Below are 19713 nucleotides of genomic sequence, written 5' to 3'. Positions count from 1 at the left end.
GCATATTCGTGTCAAATCTGAAGACGCGAATAGCTTTTTTGTCAATGGATCACGACAATAAGAAGAACATCTAACAGTACAATTCAACAGCACACATTTTTTGAAAGAAATACCCAAAAACAATTGTAATACTTTAAATACCATAACCCCTACTTGATATACTATTTCACCAACTATTTGCCTTTATTTCTATTTCAATACTTCAAACTATCCAAATGCCCTCTATAACTTCATACTCCATACTATATGGCCTTAGGCATTACATACAGGAACTTACTTCATCAATATATTTTTGATTTCGAAGACGTACTACAATATTCCTTGTATAGTTGTTATTCTACGGCAAGATGTCCAAGAGTTCTAGATATAATGGCGACGATATATGGAAGAACAATGTGGAGAAAATAGTGAGTTGATTTATTTTCGGCGTTATGGAGTGGGATCATATGGATATCGCATAGTACTAACGGGATTTCCACTGTAGAATTCAGAGTTGTTCACGCTTACCTACGGGTCCGTGGTAGCACAGTTGTGCCGTGATTTCAACAACAATTACCATGAGGTCAACAACCAATTGGATAAAATGGGCTACAACATAGGTCTCAGACTCATAGAAGAGTTTTTGGCCAAAACCGGTGTCAGAAGATGCCAGACATTCAAAGAAACCGCAGAAATAATAACCAAGATCGGATTCAAGATCTTCCTTAACATCCAGCCTACAGTAGAGAACTGGAGCAACGACGGTAAGACATGTTCCTTGATCATCCCCGAACCAAACCCATTGACGGAATTTGTGGAATTGCCAATAACGACAGACCCTAAGATTAATAAGGAATTGTGGTACTCGCAGATTCTCTGTGGAGTCTTACGTGGAGCATTGCAAATGGTACAACTTGAAGTAGAAGTCGGCTTTGTAAAGGACACCTTGAGAGGTGACGATAGAACTGAGATAAGATTGAAGTTGAATAGGACTTTGAAGGATGAGGTTCCTGCCGGAGAGGATTAGCTGAAGGATAGATTCTGACAGAGTATTAACTAAGTGTTACACACAAATAGTATAGAATGATGACCTACTAGATAGGCGCTACAGATTATTTACAATTATACATAATTCTTAAGAATAGAGGGTGATATACATCTCCAATCTCATGTATACCAAATGCTGGGCCAGTGAGTACATAGAGAGTACGTAATTTGAAATGTAGCGGAAGACTGAAATTAGAGAGATTAAGAGTATTTACCGAGATATTCACAGGTAAGTAGACTCCTTTTCTCTTCATTCCTTTAAGGGCCGATATTACCAATTGAAGGAGACAATGTAGCTTTGTAGATATTTTCTTAACGGCTTGACAATACGATTTATAACTATAGCGATATACCTAACAATGACTACCATCCACAGCACATTGAACTAGCGTCTACTCCGCAGTAGTTTCTTCAGAGAGCATTTTCTACAGCTGCTACGAGCATCGGCACAATAAATAACGAGAGTTACAACAAACAACGACTACTAACCCTGGCAACAAGGGTAATCTACAACTCTACAAAAGCTCTTAGCAAGCTCTTCGATGGCTATTAGAACAAGAACTCCTCAAAAACTCCTCCTTTTGCCTCATTGCCTCCTTGTCTCCTCACAATAGCCAAATTCCTTCTCACTACATTGAAATTTCTACACTGTAAAATCATTCACACCGCAAAATGGCCCTTAGGACCACCCATAAAATCTCATATCAGCCACGATCTTCCACACCACCCAACATATAACTATCCAAAATCCCGTCTCAAATAGGTCATTCTCCATTTCACTTCATCCACCAAAATAATCAGCCAACATCGTCTTCCCTTTCGAATCCATCCATTCCTTCACCACGTCATCCCCAACTTTTGGCTTAACTTTACGAGATCTTCCCCTCCTTGGGTACTTTATCGTTCTCCCTGGCCTCTCCCCACCATTTCCACCACGAGCTTAAGGTTTTTTTCTCGCTAATTCCATGCATTTCCCTCCCCAAAATCCATGTCCTCTGCCAGCCAATTACTGCCGCAGAAGCATGCACTCTACAATTCTCTCCTTGCCACGCTGTGACGTCTCGTGGAGACCCTGCCAATGATTCACGACGCTGGTGCCGATTCCAACGAAAACAATTACCGATTTTTCAGTGGGCAGGCAGGCACTGAGAGGGAGGCGGCACATGAATTAGGAATAGTCTGATTTATTTAATAATTTGGATGTCATTTATTATTATCTTGACAGAAATACTATATAATTCTGTACGAATTCCAATTTAGCAACGGTAGCTGATATCCCTTGTATATATGGATTATCTATAGATCATCTATAGTGATACATTATTGAATTTTTTTTATATACTATATTCTTGATATCTATATATCAAACAAACCTTACAGTTCAGTATTTCTCCGCAAAACACCAACCAACATCTACTCTCCTCCATCTCGGTGCCCTGCTGTGTCAACATGCCCGTCAAGGACGATCCAGCTCCTTCTACGGAGAAACAAATCTCCGAGCAGGTTCCCCACAAAATAGAGACATCGCCACAAGAACGGCTGACTGAACAACAGAAAGATGCCAAAAGATCAACCAAGAGATCCCAAAAGGCATCAATTGGCCAATTTCTATTAGATTTCCTACAGATTTTATCATATGATGCTGTTCTCTGGTTTTTCAACCTTGTCATCCATACATTTTTCAGAGATATCAGGTCTAGAGGAACGTTTCACATCCCTAGACAGGGCCCAGTAATATTTGTGATTGCTCCTCATCACAACCAATTCGTCGATCCCTTGATCGTCATGACCAAAGTCCGGGAACACTCCGGCAGAAGAATCGCCTATTTGGCAGCAAATAAGTCATATCAGCGGAAGTTCATCGGAACTGCAGCAGCTTTATGTGGAGCAATTCCTGTGGAAAGAGCCCAGGACTTATTGAAAACAGCTACTGGAACGATCAGATTGCAAAATGAAGGAGATCAGCTTCATATCATTGGAGAAGGAACCCGTTTCACCAAGGAGTGCATGCCCAAAGGGTTGGTAGGATTGCCAGAATCCTTGGGAAATTGTCCAATCAAGAGTGTTGAGGACGACACCCACATGACATTAAAGTCACCATTCGAAACAATGAATAAAAACCTTCAGTCCAAAATGGATAGGCTCCTTCAAGAGGGAACAAGATTTAAAACTGCTCCACATATAGATAATAATGTTGTTTTCCATCATGTCTTTAACCACTTAAACTCTGGTAAGGTCCTTGGTATTTTTCCTGAAGGAGGTTCACACGATCGTCCTGACTTGTTACCTTTAAAGCCAGGAGTTGCTATCATGGCATTGGGTGCAATTGCTTCTGAAATATCTGAGAATCCCGATTCGGAAATCACACCAGTGGCTATAGTACCAGTTGGCTTGAACTACTTCCACCCACATAAGTTCCGTTCCAGAGTGGTAGTTGAATTTGGAAAACCCATAATGGTGGAGAAAACAATGGCAGAGAGTTATATGAAGAAATCAAGAGACGCAGTTGCAAAACTTTTGGACTTGATCTCCTTGGGGTTGAAGGAAGTGACCGTAACATGTAATGACTACGATACGTTAATGGTTTTACAAGCAGCAAGGAGATTATACACGTCCGCTAACCGTGACACCATACCGTTACCAATGGTAGTAGAAATGAACCGCCGTCTTCTTAAAGGTTATGAAAAACATAAAAATGATCCTGATGTAGTGGAATTAAGGGAAAAAGTCCTCGAGTATAATCAAAAATTGATAATGATGAATCTCCACGATCACCAGGTTGAATCTTTGACCCAAACGAATAGATTAAAAACATTGGCGATGTTTATCGAGAGATTCTTCAAGTTCTCCCTTTTCATGGGGTTGAGCATGCCTGGTATTTTTATGTTCAGCCCTGTTTTCATTACTGCAAAAAGGATATCAAAGAAAAAGGCCAAAGAAGCACTTGCAGGATCTGTCGTAAAAATCAAAGCAAAAGACGTCCTAAGCACATGGAAAATTCTTGTGGCCTTAGTTCTTGCGCCAGCGTTGTACATTTTTTACTCAGTTATAGGAACATTTATAATTGTGAAAGCTCATCTTGCTCCAAAAGGTGCGCCAATTACGCTCATCTTCTTGTTTTGCTATGGGTGGGCTCTTTTGACGACATATGCTTCCTTGAGAGTAGGTGAGATTGGAGTCGACTACTACAAATCCTTGAAGCCTCTATTCATATCATTACTAAGCCGTTATAACGACTCCATCCAGATTGATGAGTTGAAGAAGACCAGAAATGAGTTGAGCAAGAGGGTGGGTGATTTCTGCAGTAAGTATGGTCCAGATATGTTTGAGGACTACGATCGGTTTTATAAGGAATATAATAGCCAAGATCCTGATGCATACGACATAGCACTAAACGAGTCAGATTTGGATGAGAAGTCGATCCCACGTACAACTTCAATGTCCTCAGTGGAATCATATAATCTTAACAATCTTTCGGACATACCTATTTTCTCGAATATTCTTGATTCAAGCACATCAACCGCAATTGAGAATGATGCTGATAGCTCTGATTATTTGGAAATTCAGACTTCGAAGCATGATCCGACGGACATAAGTTTGAGACTAAGAAATGCAATGAAAAGCAGATACGAGTCTCAGCTTGACTGATCACAGCCACGATCTTCTCGCAACATATGTTTATACAAATATCTCTCATTCTACACGATATTTGTGGAATAGCTAATATATACTAATATTTAATAATATTTAATTCTTGAAATTTTTCGACAACAATATATAAGCAGTTCCATTGCAGAATTAGCTATTCCAGAAGAATTCTAAGTACATAGGGAAAGATTGGGACACTTTTCCAAGCCCTTCTGTCAAATACTGCCATATTTTAGGCAAGGCCATGAATTGCTTATAAGCAACGCAAAATAAACAAAACTGACTTTGAATGTCAATTTCTGTTATCCCAGTCGTGTACCTATAATTGAAGCATAAAGGATCTAATTGCTGCAATTCACATATGTGATGTTAGTGAGGGGTGGGACGCGAAAACTACAAGGGGCGTCACTGCAACACTGACAAGAAGCATGGATTATTTATAGCACACCCATTTTGGGACCTTTCTAGAAAAGGAAACCGCCCTCTGCAATTATTCACAGGACTTTTATACCATCGAAAATGTCTAGATCAATTCAGGTTATATAAATAAAGAAGATTTTCCATGATTTGGATCTAGGGGACGGGATGAAGTAGTATCTTGATAGTGTGGAGTCGAGGTACCAGTTGTGAATATGAAATCTTCGTTACTTTTATTGGTTTTTGTTACTTTAGGTAGTACCACGCCGGTTCCTGCCAACTTACTGCTTAGGGCTGTCTCCAGAGTTAACGAGCCAAAGCCAGAAGTTTCAAACACTCAAGCTGAGGTTCCTACTTACACTCCCATTGCACCAGTCTACAATAGAAACAGAGGATATCAAATATCGTTTAACAGCCAAAACGAGATTGTTGCCCTTCGTGGACGTAGATCCAGACAATGGACTATTCCATCCAAGGAGAATGAGACCCTGAAATGATAGAGAAGTCGCAATAAGTTGCGTAGAGGATGATACGGTTCACGTTGCTCTCAAAAAAATTACACATAGCAAGATTATTAAAATTGACTCAAAATAGCATAAAAGTACTATACTTGGAAGGACTTTGGTTATTCCACTTGGACGGTAATTGTTTAAGAAACAATAACCTTGGTAAACAAACAAAACACGCTCGTTGAAGGAGCAGTCGGGATGACTGCAACTCCCGGAGGATATTAACAATTCAAAAGTTTACGACACTTGATCTAGTTGATGGTTTCAAATGGATACTAGTTTTTAAAATCCACTGTACACCATAGTAGATAGACATTTTTAATGAAATAGAATGACCAAAATACAAGATGTTTATTGTTCTTCTCAGACGCAAACGCTACACAAGATCGATTGTAAGCACCTTGACGCAGCCATTTCCCAAAGAGGCAATTTCTGCATCATATTTGGGGCGACGCGAGTGAACCAAAATTGACGGTGGAGAAATGGCCTGCGGCAGGGTGTAAATAATGACAGGGCTTGAACGGTAGAAAGGAGAGAGGCGATTCTCTCGGAGGTCTATGGGGCAACAGCTGAGAACATAGATAACCCCACTGAGATAGCAGCTGAGAACATTGGGGGTAGCTAGCAAGTCGTAAGGAGATTAGTACATATACGGTATTGTCAATATTTTGCCTTTGTCTGAATATCCAAGGGTAAATCTACTTGCTAAATGGCTAAGAGCCCAACCAGTGACTCCTCATTTGATTTATCCTTCACATACATAAAGATTCCTTGAAATGTGGTAGCCTACGGAACAGGATATTTCTTTTTACAAGCAAGTGGACGAATTGTATTTGCGGCTAAATTCCAGGCGAGATGGTAAGTTTAGTACCCCATGGAATGTGGGCAGACAGGGCGTCAGTAGGTGAGAGATAGAAGGAGACGTGTTGGAGGGGACTAGACGGGGCGAAGCGGATGGTAAGCACAGTATCACACACCAAAGGAAAACGACGACAGTTTGGACCTGTATTAGTGAGGAAACGTTGTCCTGGTTGTGTCGTTGTCTGTATGTTATCCATTTTGGAAAGCAGCAAACTCCAAGCAAATCTGGGTCTTTCGTGTGAGAATAAGCGAGTTGCCGTCACGATGAATGACTTGTGGCAAAGGTGTAAAATACCGAGCGGGACACCGGACCAACGTTACACATTACAGTTCGGGATCAGACTACGCTCAACAACAGTATTTCACCCATGGCAAGTCACCACGCCACCTTGACTCACCAACCAGCATACTATGACATCCAAACACAAACACAGCGCCCGGTGAAGACGGCTCTGCGAACCTCAATGTTTCTATTGTTTGGTCCTACACATGCCGTTGTTTCCAAGCCCAGAAGCCAAGTGCCCACGAAAAAAGCCCATAATCGCTCACCTCACTCAGTATTTACCTCAGCATTGTCCATGTTGTCCCTGTGGATCATTAGGCATTCACGTCGTCTCCTGCATCTGACGGTGTCACCCAAATTTCTGATTTTTGCCACCGATTACTGCGCTCGTCTCATTTCATCGGTTCCTCCGCAGCCTTAGTGGGGAGGAGTAACTGTAGGTGAGTAAGACGACAGGATAATATGGGATTCTGGGGTTGTTTCGTGTGGTGCCGGGTTGCAGTTACAGTGTGATACTGTGACGAAAGGTAATAATAATAAATATAATGACACTCATAATCATAATTATGGTCAATGATAGAAATATTCTGCAATAAAAATAACTAATAATAATCATCACACAGTGAGAGATTAATATACATTATTGCATGGCCTTTGTTCGTTGTTGTAACAGATGTAAGTTTCGCACCCGGTGAATGATGATTCATAACCACGGTGCTATGTATGTGAGTAGGCGTGGTGGTGGTGTAGGTGGTGAAGGTGGTGAAGGTGGTGGTAGTGGTGGGTCTTACTTAGTCTTTGTTCTCGTCCGTCGATATAGGTATAGTCTATAAGACAACGACTAACACCAACACCATCACTATACTGGAATATAATGCATAGACCTCACTGTATATTACACATACATATCCCATATTACGTACTACATTTACTACAGCCCATGACACTATATAGCCTATGACTCTATATATGTACTTCACACTGCACACTACACACTACACACATCACACATCACACTCACAACTATATAAGCACATCCGCCTACTTCTGTTTAGCCGTCATTGTCGTTTGAGATTAAGAAATTCCGAAACCTCTTTCCAGTTCCTAATTTCTAATTTCTGGTTTCTATATTTATTATACTTCTTTTCTTACTTCTTTGTTATAACGTATTCTTTTCTTTCCCACATATCTTATTGTTATCTCAACATTCCCAGCTTCCTATCTGTACCACCTCCAGTTCTACAGTTCTACACGCACACACACACACTCACACACTCACACACTTCCTCCTCACCCCATCGCCCGACTCGTCTCTCTCACAGCTCGGTCATTCCCCCAACAGTCGCACACTACGTTTGCTTCGTCTCTTATCTTATCTGAGTTGATCCTCAAGAAGACACAGCATCCACAGAATCAACTCACCACCACCACACAAGTCTCACTTCACCATCACTATTAATACAATAGGATATATCCACAGATTTCGCTGCAAATCGCCGTTTCCACTGCATCTTCACAAAACGCTACAAATCCCACCGCCACCATGAAGGTCACAATCAGAGTCTCTACCGAGCTCTCATACTCCATTACCATCCCCAACAACTCCACGGTTGAGGATCTCAGAAACTCGGCAAAGGTCGGCTGCCCCATCTCCTACAAGTTACCCACCGACTTCAAGCTCATCCACAACGGTGAGAAGTTGGCTCCCCACTACAGAACCCTCCTGTCATTTAACATGATACCCTCGGAGTCACTCACCGTCATCTTGATGAGTGACGGCTCAGACACGCCTCTCAGCTTAACACCAAAGTCAAGCAACGCCAACCTCGCTGTCGACTCCATCCCATCGTCAGTGTCAGAGGTAAAGAAGACCAAAAAGAAGGCCAAGTGCTCCTTCAAGGCCTGTTCTTCGGCTCCTTTGAGAATGGTTGGTGCTTGTAGTCATTGTCAAGGTAAATTCTGTGCCAAGCATCGTTTATTGGAGGACCATAGATGTCTGGGACTCCAATTCTGTAAGGACAATGCTCACGAACGTAATGCCATCAAGTTACAAAGCGAAAGTACTATTACCAGCAGGGTATAGTACTAGAGAGCTATGTTTTAACTCCACACAACTTCTTAACGACACGCTTAGAATTGCCCCTCTGGATACTTTGAGTATTCAGAATGTTTCACGTTTATAGAGCTCCGACTTTATATGATGGTTTGTTTTCTTCAGTTCTGGTTCTTCCCATTAATAATATACATTATTCATTCCGTACACACATCTATTTCAAATTATAACTTCTAGGACTATTGATAACGAAGAAAGTTACTGGAATTATGTTGTCAATCCTATATTCCTTCCCCTAGCTGCTTCATCCTAACTTAATTCTCGAGTAAATTCTCCAAAACGTCTTCATACTTTCCGTTGGTAACATTGTTAGCCTTGACGAGAATCTTTTCTGCTTCTTTATAGTATTTCTCTTGCTCTTCGCTATCCACATCATACAAGTTACCTAAGGAAATCATAGCTTCGGCAACATTGACCCAAGTCTCAGGCTCTTCTTTATCCTCTGCCCATTTTAAGTATTTCAAGGCAGTTCCAATTAAGTCTTGAGCAATCTTTTGGGATTCCTCGCGGGTTAATCCTTGCCATTCTGTAAAACCTTCATAATCATCATCATAGGCTAAAGTGGTGAAGACAGTTGAGGGAACTTCTGCTTCTTGCAAGTATGATTGTCCAATTCTCTTACAAATCTCACGACGTAAGGGCAACAATGGGTTTTCTTTATCGTCAGATTTAGAATCATTTTCCTTGGATTCATGGTTGACATTTACCAGTTTGGAATGCTTGTCCACATTTTCCAAGAACTTGATGATGTGATCTCTCCACCACTGATTGTATTTGTCTGACTCACGAATGGAATACAACGGATGGTTTGAAGGCAAGTCTATATTGCTATCTTCATCTTCGTCTTCATCGTCATCCACACCCTCGGCGAGATCTTTGCCAAAGTTATCCACGATGTCCAATAAGTCATCTAAAGTCTCCAAGATTTCTAAGTGATCATTGTTAAATAACTCGTATTTCTGAGAATCATCAGCACTTTTTTCCGCTTTCTCATAACTCTCTAAAGCTTCGTCCAAGAGGGTACTCAATTCTGGGAAACGGTTGTTCTTTTTTGTTTCTTCGTCGTCCTTTTCGATGCTGGATGTAAGGTTCAATTGAGAAATGAATTGTAAGGGGATCTTATTAAGTAAGATTTTACTCTTGGAGAATAGCAATTGAATAGAATCTTTATGCTGGTCCAATCCCAAGTCTACTCTCTCGAGTGCAGCATCAAAGTACTCTGATACCTGCTTGTTGTCGTCCGAATGGAACTTGGCCAACTCGGCTAAAGCAAGAGCATAGATTGAATGAAAGTCATCCGGCAATTCATCCACCTTTTCGCTATCTTCCTTCTGCTTAGCATTTCTTAAAAGTCTATCACATTCATGAATTATACCATTGATCACCAATTCATTGTCCTTGTCCGAATCAGCATAGGTCTTCCATAACGCTCTCAACTGGGCTATCTCATCGTATGCATCGGCCTCTTCGTTCAATTCAACTGTGAGTTCGTTGCTTGCCTCTGGAGTTTCCAGGGCCGATTTTTCGTCCCCTGAAGGAATAACTGCATTTTTTTGCTTCTTAGACTTCGAAGCCTTTCCAATTCCCAATAGTCTTTTACCTGCCATTGCTGTCTATAGAGAAGAATAGGGTGGATCATTGCTGGTTCCATTGAATCCTTCACTATATAGCACGATTTTTCAGTCGGTATATGCAGGCGGGCTCATCTCTTCCAAAGTATGCATTTAAGAGGCTTGGTGACGCCCAAAAGTAATAGGACGATTAGTTTGTTGTCTTATGTGAAGATGGCTGAGGTTGTATTTATGATTTTAAATGCTTAAATAGGATTTTAGGGCGATATTGTTACGCAATGATGTTGATTGGGTGGTGTGGTGTGCCGTGGGACATGTTACTGCAAAAGCGCATTTGTCAATTGCTGCGAAATGCTGCTGTAGTCCGCAAATGGTAATCAGCTGTTGTCATGCTGGTTCTACTAAGATCTCTTTTTGTGCTGGAGGTTGAGCATTTAGTGAGCTTGAGATAGGAAAGCATGTAGGACACTGGTGGTGGCACTTACTGAAAGATCAGTTTGTCATTCGTGGAGTTTATGGAGGTAATTGGGAGATTCCATATGATGTGCTATTCGAGTTAAATGAGTTACAGTCTTAAAAACATTATAATCAACTTAGCAAAATATATTTTGCAAAACACCCTTTTCAAATAAAGATACAGGAAGCATGGCGTTGTTATCTTTTAGGTCTTGTCAGAGTGAATGACAGAAAGAATAAATGGGCTTAATAATGAAAGAATCTGAGATTCTTCATTTTTATTTCATATTCATTAGTGCTTCAAGACGGTATATTACCAAAGTCGAAGACATCTTTCTATTTACTTGTATAATTGTATATTTCTAAGATGTTCGATTTTCCAGCTTATCGATTAAAGCTACAAAATTAAGATTTTTTTTATATTTTTGGGAGAATTTATGTAAAATTACTTGACTGCTAACTATTGTCCAACAACTCCCTTCAGTAAGCCAATAGTGGATGCACCTTCCACATACTACCACACCAATCTCCTAATTCGATGTAGTAATAATGTCACCGCTTAAAGTTCCTTATTCTCTAACTAAACCAAGATTCCTCCAATCGGCTCTATCCGACCCCCCAGTCCCATGTGCCCACCTTACAACAACCTCTCTACTCCACCATACATACTGGTCAACCTCACTAATACTCACTATACCATCTCCTTTGCCTATATGCATCACCAAAGGTAATCAATTTTTTGGCAGCATTTCAATTGCTGCTAAATCTGTTTATCACATACAGGAAGCAGCGCGGGGTTTGAAACATTTGTGTATTATCTCACGTGATATTCGGTAATCAGTAAAAAGATTCTCTGAAAATTGCAATCATTAAGAGTTCATATAAAGAGGTGAAGTGATCTGGAACAGTGAAAATTGGGAGAAAGAGTCGTGGTTTATTGTAGAAAAAGAGAAAGAAGCAGCGATAATGACTAATCTTTTGGCTTCTTTGAAATGTACGGGTGAAAATCACCTTATAATAGGTGTTTCTACCGTAGCATCAGTCAGAATCAATACTATTCTAGAAGCTGGTGCAAATCCTATTTTATTGGCCGAGGAAGACGCCGATGAAAAACATTTCACCACTTCTGTCAAACTGAATATTGCCGAAAACAAGCTTAAAGTCTTGTACAAGCCTCTCTCCATTGACAGCATCAAAACAGTATTGACCTCCGCAGGAAGACCGGAGGTGGATCACATAATAGATAGAGTCTTCGTGACATTGCCAATTTCACAAGCTCAGCTCAAAGCTCAAATCTTCCAAGAATGCAAGAAATTAAGAATCCCGATAAATATTTCGGACTCCCCTGAATTCTGTACTTTCACATTATTATCGACATATACCTCGGGCGATTTCCAAATGGGGGTAACTACATCTGGCAAAGGCTGCAAATTGGCTTCGAGAATCAAGAGAGAATTAACAAACGCATTACCATCCAACATTGGCGATATTTGTAACAAAATCGGCGAATTAAGAACCAAAATTCAAGAAGAAGACAAATTAGAACTTCAAAACATTAGAAATAGAGATCACTTGGACTCTATTGGAGAACACGATGATGATGCTGTAACAACCAGCAAGTTGAATGCATTGGTTGAAGAGTTCAACATGACGCAAGAACAGAAGAAATTGCAGAGAACTAGATGGTTGAGTCAGATAGTCGAGTACTTCCCATTAAACACTTTGGGCGATGTATCATTAGATGATTTAACTGCAGCTTACCACGACCACAAGGCTAGCCTGGAAATCGAGGAACCTAACGCAAAAAGACAGAAAATTTCAGAACATGCTCCTAAAGGCTCCATTTCATTAGTGGGATCAGGCCCGGGATCTGTGTCCCTTTTGACGATAGGAGCATTACATGCTATCCATTCAGCTGACTTAGTTCTTGCTGACAAGTTGGTTCCACAACAAGTTCTTGATTTGATTCCACAGAAGAGGACTAAGTTGTTTATCGCAAGAAAATTTCCAGGAAATGCTGAAAAAGCTCAACAAGAGTTGTTGTCATTGGGACTTGAGGCTTTATTAAGAGGCGAAAGAGTTGTCAGATTGAAGCAGGGTGATCCATATATCTTCGGTAGAGGAGGAGAAGAGTTCAATTTCTTTGCAGAAAGAGGTTTTACACCTGTAGTACTTCCTGGTATCACGTCAGCCTTGGCCGCACCAGTCTTGACTAATATTCCAGCTACACATAGAGATGTTGCCGACCAAGTCTTGATCTGTACAGGGACAGGACGTCGTGGTGCTGTGCCTAACTTGCCAGAATTTGTCAAATCGAGAACGACTGTCTTCCTCATGGCATTGCATCGTGTAGTAGAGTTGATTCCAAAATTGGTCGAAGAAAAGGGCTGGGATTCTAACTTACCTGCAGCCATCATAGAGAGAGCATCATGCCCAGACCAAAGAATAGTAAGAACCACCTTGGTAAATGTAGCCAAGGCGGTAGAAGCATGTGGATCAAGACCACCAGGATTATTAGTTACAGGCTATGCCTGTGAAGTAATCTTCAAGCAGAACTCCGAGAAGCCAGAGCCATGGGTTGTTGAAGAAGGATGTGAGTCTGCAAACGGTTCCAGCTTAGAACCATTTCTTAAGTTGGTGACTTCATATAAAAAGGAGGACTTAATAGGCGAGTCTTCCATTAGCCAAACTCCCCCACCAGAGCTCATTTCTACATGAGCTTGCCTTAATAGAGAGGAGGTAGAGTCTTTGGAGTAAAGACGATCGACTATTCATGATATCTATGATAAATTATTAAAAGACATGCATTTTCCATATTTATTAGTTTCAATTCTACTATGTATATACCAGTTATAGAGAGTTATAAAAGTATACAAATAATTGTTAAGAAGGTAGATGAATGAGAAATTTATTCTAATGAACCATCTAAGAAGCCAGACATTTGCCTTATTAAAGATATACCACTAGCATAGAAATACACTGTAATAGTTAAGCTATACAAATACGTGATTACATAATCGAAATTGCAGCAATTCTCCGTACGGCTATACTGTATCATGTTTATTTCAAACTAGCAGCTCGAAATGGTTCATACTAATCACAACAATTAGTTCAAACCTACAGTTGTTCTCAATACTAATTCGCTTGAAGGATGTTGTGAACTTTATTGGAGTTTAATATGAATCAATTCTGGCATCTAGTTCGTATAAATTGAACACTATACTGTATCGTGTTTATATAGAGCTGTCAGATCATATATAGATGAAAAAAAAACAAGTACAAATTGCCCACATTAGGAATTCTTCGGAATATTCACGTATAGTAGATATTAGCATCGCAAGGTGTATTCACTGTTTCGTGTCTCTTTACTATGATATAACACCCTTTCCTATAGACATGCATATATTATATTCATACATACATACATACATACATACATACATACATGCATACACACAGATCAGGCATCTACTGCAACATATATCCAATAAAAGTCTCACCTATAATTACCTCCACTTTCCCACTTAACTTATTGCACACTATTCATACACTTACACAGACCCACCCACACACAGACATAACACCACCACCACCCCAATTCAAACCCTCTTCTCTCTCCTTTCTCACACCTTCCTCACACCCTTCTCACACCCTCCTTCCTCACTCCCCCACTCAAAAATCTTATATCTCCAAATACCCGGCCCGTTAGCTCACGTGCACTTCACTCGATCCGGGCCTACTTTCGATAAGAGCCACAATAATTTTCACCCACCAGAATCAGATTTGTCATAACCAGATATGATTGCAGTATCGAGGTTGGGTTCTTTTCTGGAGAATTGTGCTGTTGTTCTTGTAGTCTCGAAGAGCCAGGAAACCGTCGTAGGTTGATTTAGATGAACAGAATCGCTACCAGATCCAGTGTTATCTTCATTCTCTCAGCTTTACCCTCGAAACTTGCTACCCGCCGAGCTCTCTCTTCATACTCGTCTAAAATGACTACTGCCACCAAAGACCCTGCTTCATTGCACAACCCTTACTTCTACCAGAAGCCAGGCCAAAAGGACATCTGGTCCTTGATCAACGAAACAGCAGCTGCTGCCCAGGCTGAATCCGGTAAGCCAATCGTCAACTTGGGACAGGGATTCTTCTCCTACAACCCACCAGACTTTGCTGTGAATGCCGTGAACGAAGCTCTTACCAAGCCCCAGTTCAACCAGTATGCCCACGCCAGAGGAAACCCCAACTTGATTACCGAAGTAGCCAAGCACTACTCGAAGGCGTTTGGCCGTACTGTAGACCCATCGGAAATTCAAGTTACCACTGGTGCTAATGAAGGTATGTTCTCGGTGTTTTTTGGATTCTTAACTCCAGGCGACGAAGCTATTGTATTCCAGCCATTCTTCGATCAGTACATTCCTAACATTGAGATGACTGGAGCCAAGGTTAAGTATGTGGAATTGAAGTACCCAAAGAAGTTCGACACAGAAACTGTTACTGGTGATGACTGGGAAGTCGACTGGGAGGGCTTAGAGAACGCTATCACCGACAAAACCAAGCTTATTGTTATTAACACTCCACACAACCCAATTGGTAAGGTTTACACTGAGGAGGAGTTGATTAGAATTGGTCAATTGGCCATTAAGCACAACTTGATTCTCGTCAGTGACGAGGTATACGAAAACTTGTACTTCACTGAAAAGTTTCCTAGACCAGCCGCTTTAGAGAAATTGCCTGAATTAGCTGAAAGAACTCTTACAATTGGTTCTGCTGGTAAATCCTTCGCTGCCACTGGTTGGAGAGTCGGTTTTGTTCAAGGACCTGCTGATTTGATCAAGTTCGTAACTGCTGCCCATACTAGAATCTGCTTCTCTACCCCAGCACCATTGCAACAGGCTGTGGCTCAAGGTTTTATCGAGGCCACAAAGCTTGACTACTTTGAGAAGACCAGACAGGTATATGTCAAGAAGTACGAGCTCTTCACCAAAGTCTTCGACGATTTAGGATTCCCATACACCGTAGCTCAGGGAGGTTACTTCTTATTGGTTAACTTGCTGAAATTGAAAGTTCCAAAAGATTACGACTTTCCACCAGCCATTGCAGACAGAGGTACTTTGGATTTCAAGTTGGCCTACTGGTTAATTAAGGAAATTGGTGTTGTAGGAATTCCACCAACAGAGTTTTTGATTCCTGCTGATAGAAAGGGTAACGGCTTGGAACAGTGCTTGAGATTCGCTGTCTGTAAGGATGATAGCATCTTAGAAGATGCCGTTGCAAGATTAAGAAAGTTGAAAGATTACATATAGATTCATGTTTCGTCATCATAATATCATTATTCTATAGACTATTTATGCAATTATTACTTCTAAGTACAATATCCTTGTAGGGAAAGTATTCATCTATATGCTATCAGTTCTTTCTATTATACAATTTGAAGCAGAACTTCATCTTTCCGAAGTCATCAAAACCGTTCTCGATCTCGTGTTCCACCTCATTAAATGAGCTTTCCTCCATAAGACCCCAGAGAACGGCCCTCTCTTCTTCAAACTTGGGCCTCAATGGGATCTGAATCAAGACACGGGAATCGTTGTCTTTACTTAGAAACTTGTTGATCATATTTACTACCCAATATGGGTGTTTAGAAGAGTATACCGGGTCACTTACCACGATAGTTTTGAATGATATTTCATTTCCAAATGTCTCTGTGAATGCTTTGGGATCACACCAGTTGAGTTCATGCACCTTTGCATCAATGCTGTTTAAATCAACATTTACTTTTAGATTGGGAATGATCTCTGCCAAATCTGTAACAAAAGTGTTGAAGCCCAAGACGGAGCAGATAATTCCCACCAACCCGGTTCCTGATCCGAGCTCGAGCACGTCATCCACTAGGTATCCGTTATTCTTATTGACTAATCTATTAGCCAAAATTAGGGAAGAACCCCAAGTCTTTAGACCCAAGTTATCGCTTGTTAATGAAGGTTCCTTGAGTTGTATATATTTACAGTCATTCTTAAGATAGTTAGAGAGATTGGGAATGGCAATCTTACGTATTATCTCAGGTTGAGCTGTCCTGCCACAGTTTTCGCTAATCCTTAAAGACGATTCTTTATGGATTTTATCCCGAGTATCTTCGCTATCAATCCATTGTAGGTCGCTGGATATGATTCGAGTGATATAAGCGTTGTAGTCCGATTCGTGGTTTCTTTTGAGAGATTCGCTTAATTGGGGGATGAGGGCCAATTTCAAACAATTATCCAATCTTGGGCAGAACTTTTTCAACCATTCCAATGCACTTTCTACTACACTCTCTTCCAATCCTTTATCCAGAAAGACTTGTTTGCAATCAAGCTCTTCTTCAGTGTCTTCTATAATCGACAGCGGAGGGGCAAAATTGAAGACTTCATTTGGGGCAAGTAGTTTCAACACCGTTAGCAACACTTCTGCTGGAGGGTGTAGCTGTAATAATGGCAAATCTAGTATATGAAGTGGATGCAAGTGGGTTTCCTCATCATCGTCATCATCGGCAGTCTCATTTATTGTCTCCACAACGGGAGTAGGGCAAGATTTCTCGCTATTCAGCTCCAAATACCCGCTTTCCTCATTGTCATCATCTCGTATTTCTGGCGTAAACAACGACAAAGGGTCAAAGTCCATTCTTGCTGCCCTTCGATTAAGCTGCAAAAGAGGATATTTTCGTAAATCGTTTAGTTGTGAAAAATTTTTGGGACCACTTTTTTTGGTGAGATTTTGGGGCATTACGATAAAGAGATCATGGAGATGATTATTGGTAGATTATGGGTTTTTACAGGTGATATAATTGGGGGCTTTGGACAATGTATGTTGACGAATATCAGGGTAGATCAGTTTGCTTCAAATATAATTCAATTCTATTAATTTTACTTTGTTCTTTTATATCTTCTTCTATAATAATTATTTATTTGTGGGAGATCGACTTGGATTAGGAATAGTGCTACAGCTTTGTGCATCTGCTCGTTTGGCATATTATTATCCTATATCATATTAACTATTCACATTCCAACAGTAATGAACCATTCGTTTCCAAGCCTGTAAATGGTATTTACAAGTTTAGCCATAAAGAGCTTACAAAATTTAATACTTCATTGAAAACTTCATTGGAAGTCTCTTCTCTCAGGTCTTGGTTCTCTCGTCCCATTTTTATTACTCATTTGGATCCAGCAATAGTGGTCTGTAACCAGCGCTATCACTTAGAAATCCGTGACTCTACCATTAAATGACCACTCGTCCCCATGTCTCAAGGGATCCTGCTTTGGACCTCCGATTTCTCCAGTTACTGGATTCACCTCTCCCTCAAATTCTGGAATCGTCTTCAAGACTTGGAATGTACCTATGTCAGTCTTGATAGCAGGGATATCATGAATAATAGACTCACTTTTCTCGCCTTCGGCCGCTCTGATCAGGTCGTTGTACTCATCGATGGCCATTTGAGATTTGGCGATGTTCTGCAATCTTTCGAACTCCTCCTGTTGCTCCTTAGGCAAACGAGGAGGACCTGGAGTGAACTCTGTGGAGAACTTGGAACTGTAAGAGCGACAAGCCGTTACTCTGAGAGGTCTCAAAGCAAGAGAACGAGTTTGAAAAGATATCACCTGGCGCAACATTCTACGTTCTAAGTATTACTACTAATATAATTATTATCTATAACTCAACTGCCTTGAAAACAATCAGCTTATGAAAATCCGAACTAAAAGGAGACATATAAATTATGGATGAAGTCACGATCTCCGGAACGGATTAGTTCAAGAGCGTATGAGCAGGATATGATGTCGCATTCGACAGTGAATTTCTGGACATGCGACATAGTACTCAGGTAATGAGCCAGGTATTAAGTTGTTTTTGCAACTATAATCAGTGATTGCAATAGTAACAAGGCGGACATTTTCAAAAATTAAGAAGTATAGAGTGGCAAAATCATAGTATCTACTATACAGAAAATGACGAAAAGAAACAACAAAAACAGTTGAAGTCCTTGAGAGATTAGTCGTGAAGAGTGTGATGTGACAATAACTATGCTGTGAGCCCTGGGAGTGAATGTATGATTTTGCAACAGTGCTCATCTCGAAGGCGTTCTAGATCGGAGTATTTCGATTAGAGCCTTGAAACTAGGATCGAACTCTGCAACCAATGATAGGTAATTGTAACCGAAGAGTATTGAACTAGCGCCTTGTCAAGTCCATAGACCAGTAAGTTGGTGAATGGTTGCAATAGATGCAGCATATATTATATACAGGACACATAACTTTCTGCCGTTGATTGTCCTTGGTGAAGCTGGTGGTTAATATAGCAATTAGCAGGAGAAGAGAGCAGTAAGAATGCTGTTAATGACAGTAGTGGAGGTCTAACTCGACGAAAGTCCCCTTACCTCGTAAGTTATCACTATGCTACTACTAAATGTTTAGAGAAGTCACGTGACTAAATAGATTGGAAATTCAATCATCGAAAGACTCAATGATCGATTTACCTGCAATATAATGATAGTTTTCGAAGTTCAATAAGGAATCCTTTGAATTGGAAACTCAATATTTCCCGTCAACTTATAAATTACTACTGATATAACATAACATAACCCATCTCCAATATACTACTCACTTCCTCCCTCCAGGCTGTATAGACAGGAAGGAAAGAAGGAGCCGTCGCGTCTCCTCTCTCTTTTTTCTTTTTTCCCACTCTCCAACAGTCCACTACACAGTACTACTCACCTCACCTCCCATTACACACAACACTAACTTAGCTCTACACTATTGGTGACATTCACATCAATGAAATAACATAGACTAACGATTGTGTTGT

At 40.6% G+C, this 19713-nt stretch overlaps 8 protein-coding genes across 8 annotated transcripts; 5 read left to right on the top strand and 3 right to left on the bottom strand. All coding sequences in view use genetic code 12, as the record gives it.

The window, feature by feature from the left end:
* Positions 1-347: 347 nt before the first annotated feature.
* On the top strand, positions 348-1006 carry RJT20DRAFT_145923 (TRAPP complex core subunit; the record flags this gene model as incomplete). Its single annotated transcript, XM_064918833.1, has 2 exons — positions 348-407; positions 485-1006. The coding sequence occupies 2 exons, from the start codon at positions 348-350 to the stop codon at positions 1004-1006; spliced, it is 582 nt and encodes a 193-aa protein (XP_064773960.1).
* A 1469-nt stretch (positions 1007-2475) lies between these two features.
* SCT2 (bifunctional glycerol-3-phosphate/glycerone-phosphate O-acyltransferase) lies at positions 2476-4674 on the top strand (the record flags this gene model as incomplete). Its single annotated transcript, XM_064918832.1, has 2 exons — positions 2476-2529; positions 2581-4674. 2 exons carry the CDS (start codon positions 2476-2478, stop codon positions 4672-4674), a joined length of 2148 nt encoding a protein of 715 aa, XP_064773959.1.
* Positions 4675-8205: 3531 nt separating this feature from the next.
* On the top strand, positions 8206-9120 carry RJT20DRAFT_51379 (uncharacterized protein). The gene has a single exon (XM_064920445.1). It carries the CDS (start codon positions 8288-8290, stop codon positions 8825-8827), a length of 540 nt encoding a protein of 179 aa, XP_064773958.1. The 5' UTR covers positions 8206-8287; the 3' UTR covers positions 8828-9120.
* On the bottom strand, positions 9112-10464 carry RJT20DRAFT_135862 (uncharacterized protein; the record flags this gene model as incomplete). Its single annotated transcript, XM_064918437.1, has 1 exon — positions 9112-10464. One exon carries the CDS (start codon positions 10462-10464, stop codon positions 9112-9114), a length of 1353 nt encoding a protein of 450 aa, XP_064773957.1.
* Positions 10465-11666: 1202 nt separating this feature from the next.
* Positions 11667-13744, top strand: MET1 (uroporphyrinogen-III C-methyltransferase). The gene has a single exon (XM_064917456.1). The coding sequence runs from the start codon at positions 11851-11853 to the stop codon at positions 13600-13602; it is 1752 nt and encodes a 583-aa protein (XP_064773956.1). The 5' UTR covers positions 11667-11850; the 3' UTR covers positions 13603-13744.
* Positions 13745-14601: 857 nt separating this feature from the next.
* Positions 14602-16228, top strand: RJT20DRAFT_129253 (kynurenine--oxoglutarate transaminase). The gene has a single exon (XM_064917455.1). The coding sequence runs from the start codon at positions 14778-14780 to the stop codon at positions 16185-16187; it is 1410 nt and encodes a 469-aa protein (XP_064773955.1). The 5' UTR covers positions 14602-14777; the 3' UTR covers positions 16188-16228.
* Positions 16229-17637, bottom strand: RJT20DRAFT_129252 (S-adenosylmethionine-dependent methyltransferase). Its single transcript, XM_064917454.1, has one exon. It carries the CDS (start codon positions 17536-17538, stop codon positions 16291-16293), a length of 1248 nt encoding a protein of 415 aa, XP_064773954.1. The 5' UTR covers positions 17539-17637; the 3' UTR covers positions 16229-16290.
* On the bottom strand, positions 17638-18586 carry RJT20DRAFT_129251 (uncharacterized protein). The gene has a single exon (XM_064917453.1). It carries the CDS (start codon positions 18522-18524, stop codon positions 18111-18113), a length of 414 nt encoding a protein of 137 aa, XP_064773953.1. The 5' UTR covers positions 18525-18586; the 3' UTR covers positions 17638-18110.
* Between the last annotated feature and the right edge of the window lie 1127 nt (positions 18587-19713).

The sequence above is a fragment of the Scheffersomyces xylosifermentans genome (genome assembly GCF_036884685.1).
Source record: "Scheffersomyces xylosifermentans strain CBS 12540 chromosome Unknown RJT20scaffold_5, whole genome shotgun sequence".
Lineage (NCBI taxonomy): Eukaryota > Fungi > Ascomycota > Pichiomycetes > Serinales > Debaryomycetaceae > Scheffersomyces > Scheffersomyces xylosifermentans.
This window is presented reverse-complemented; position numbering and strand designations above follow the sequence as displayed.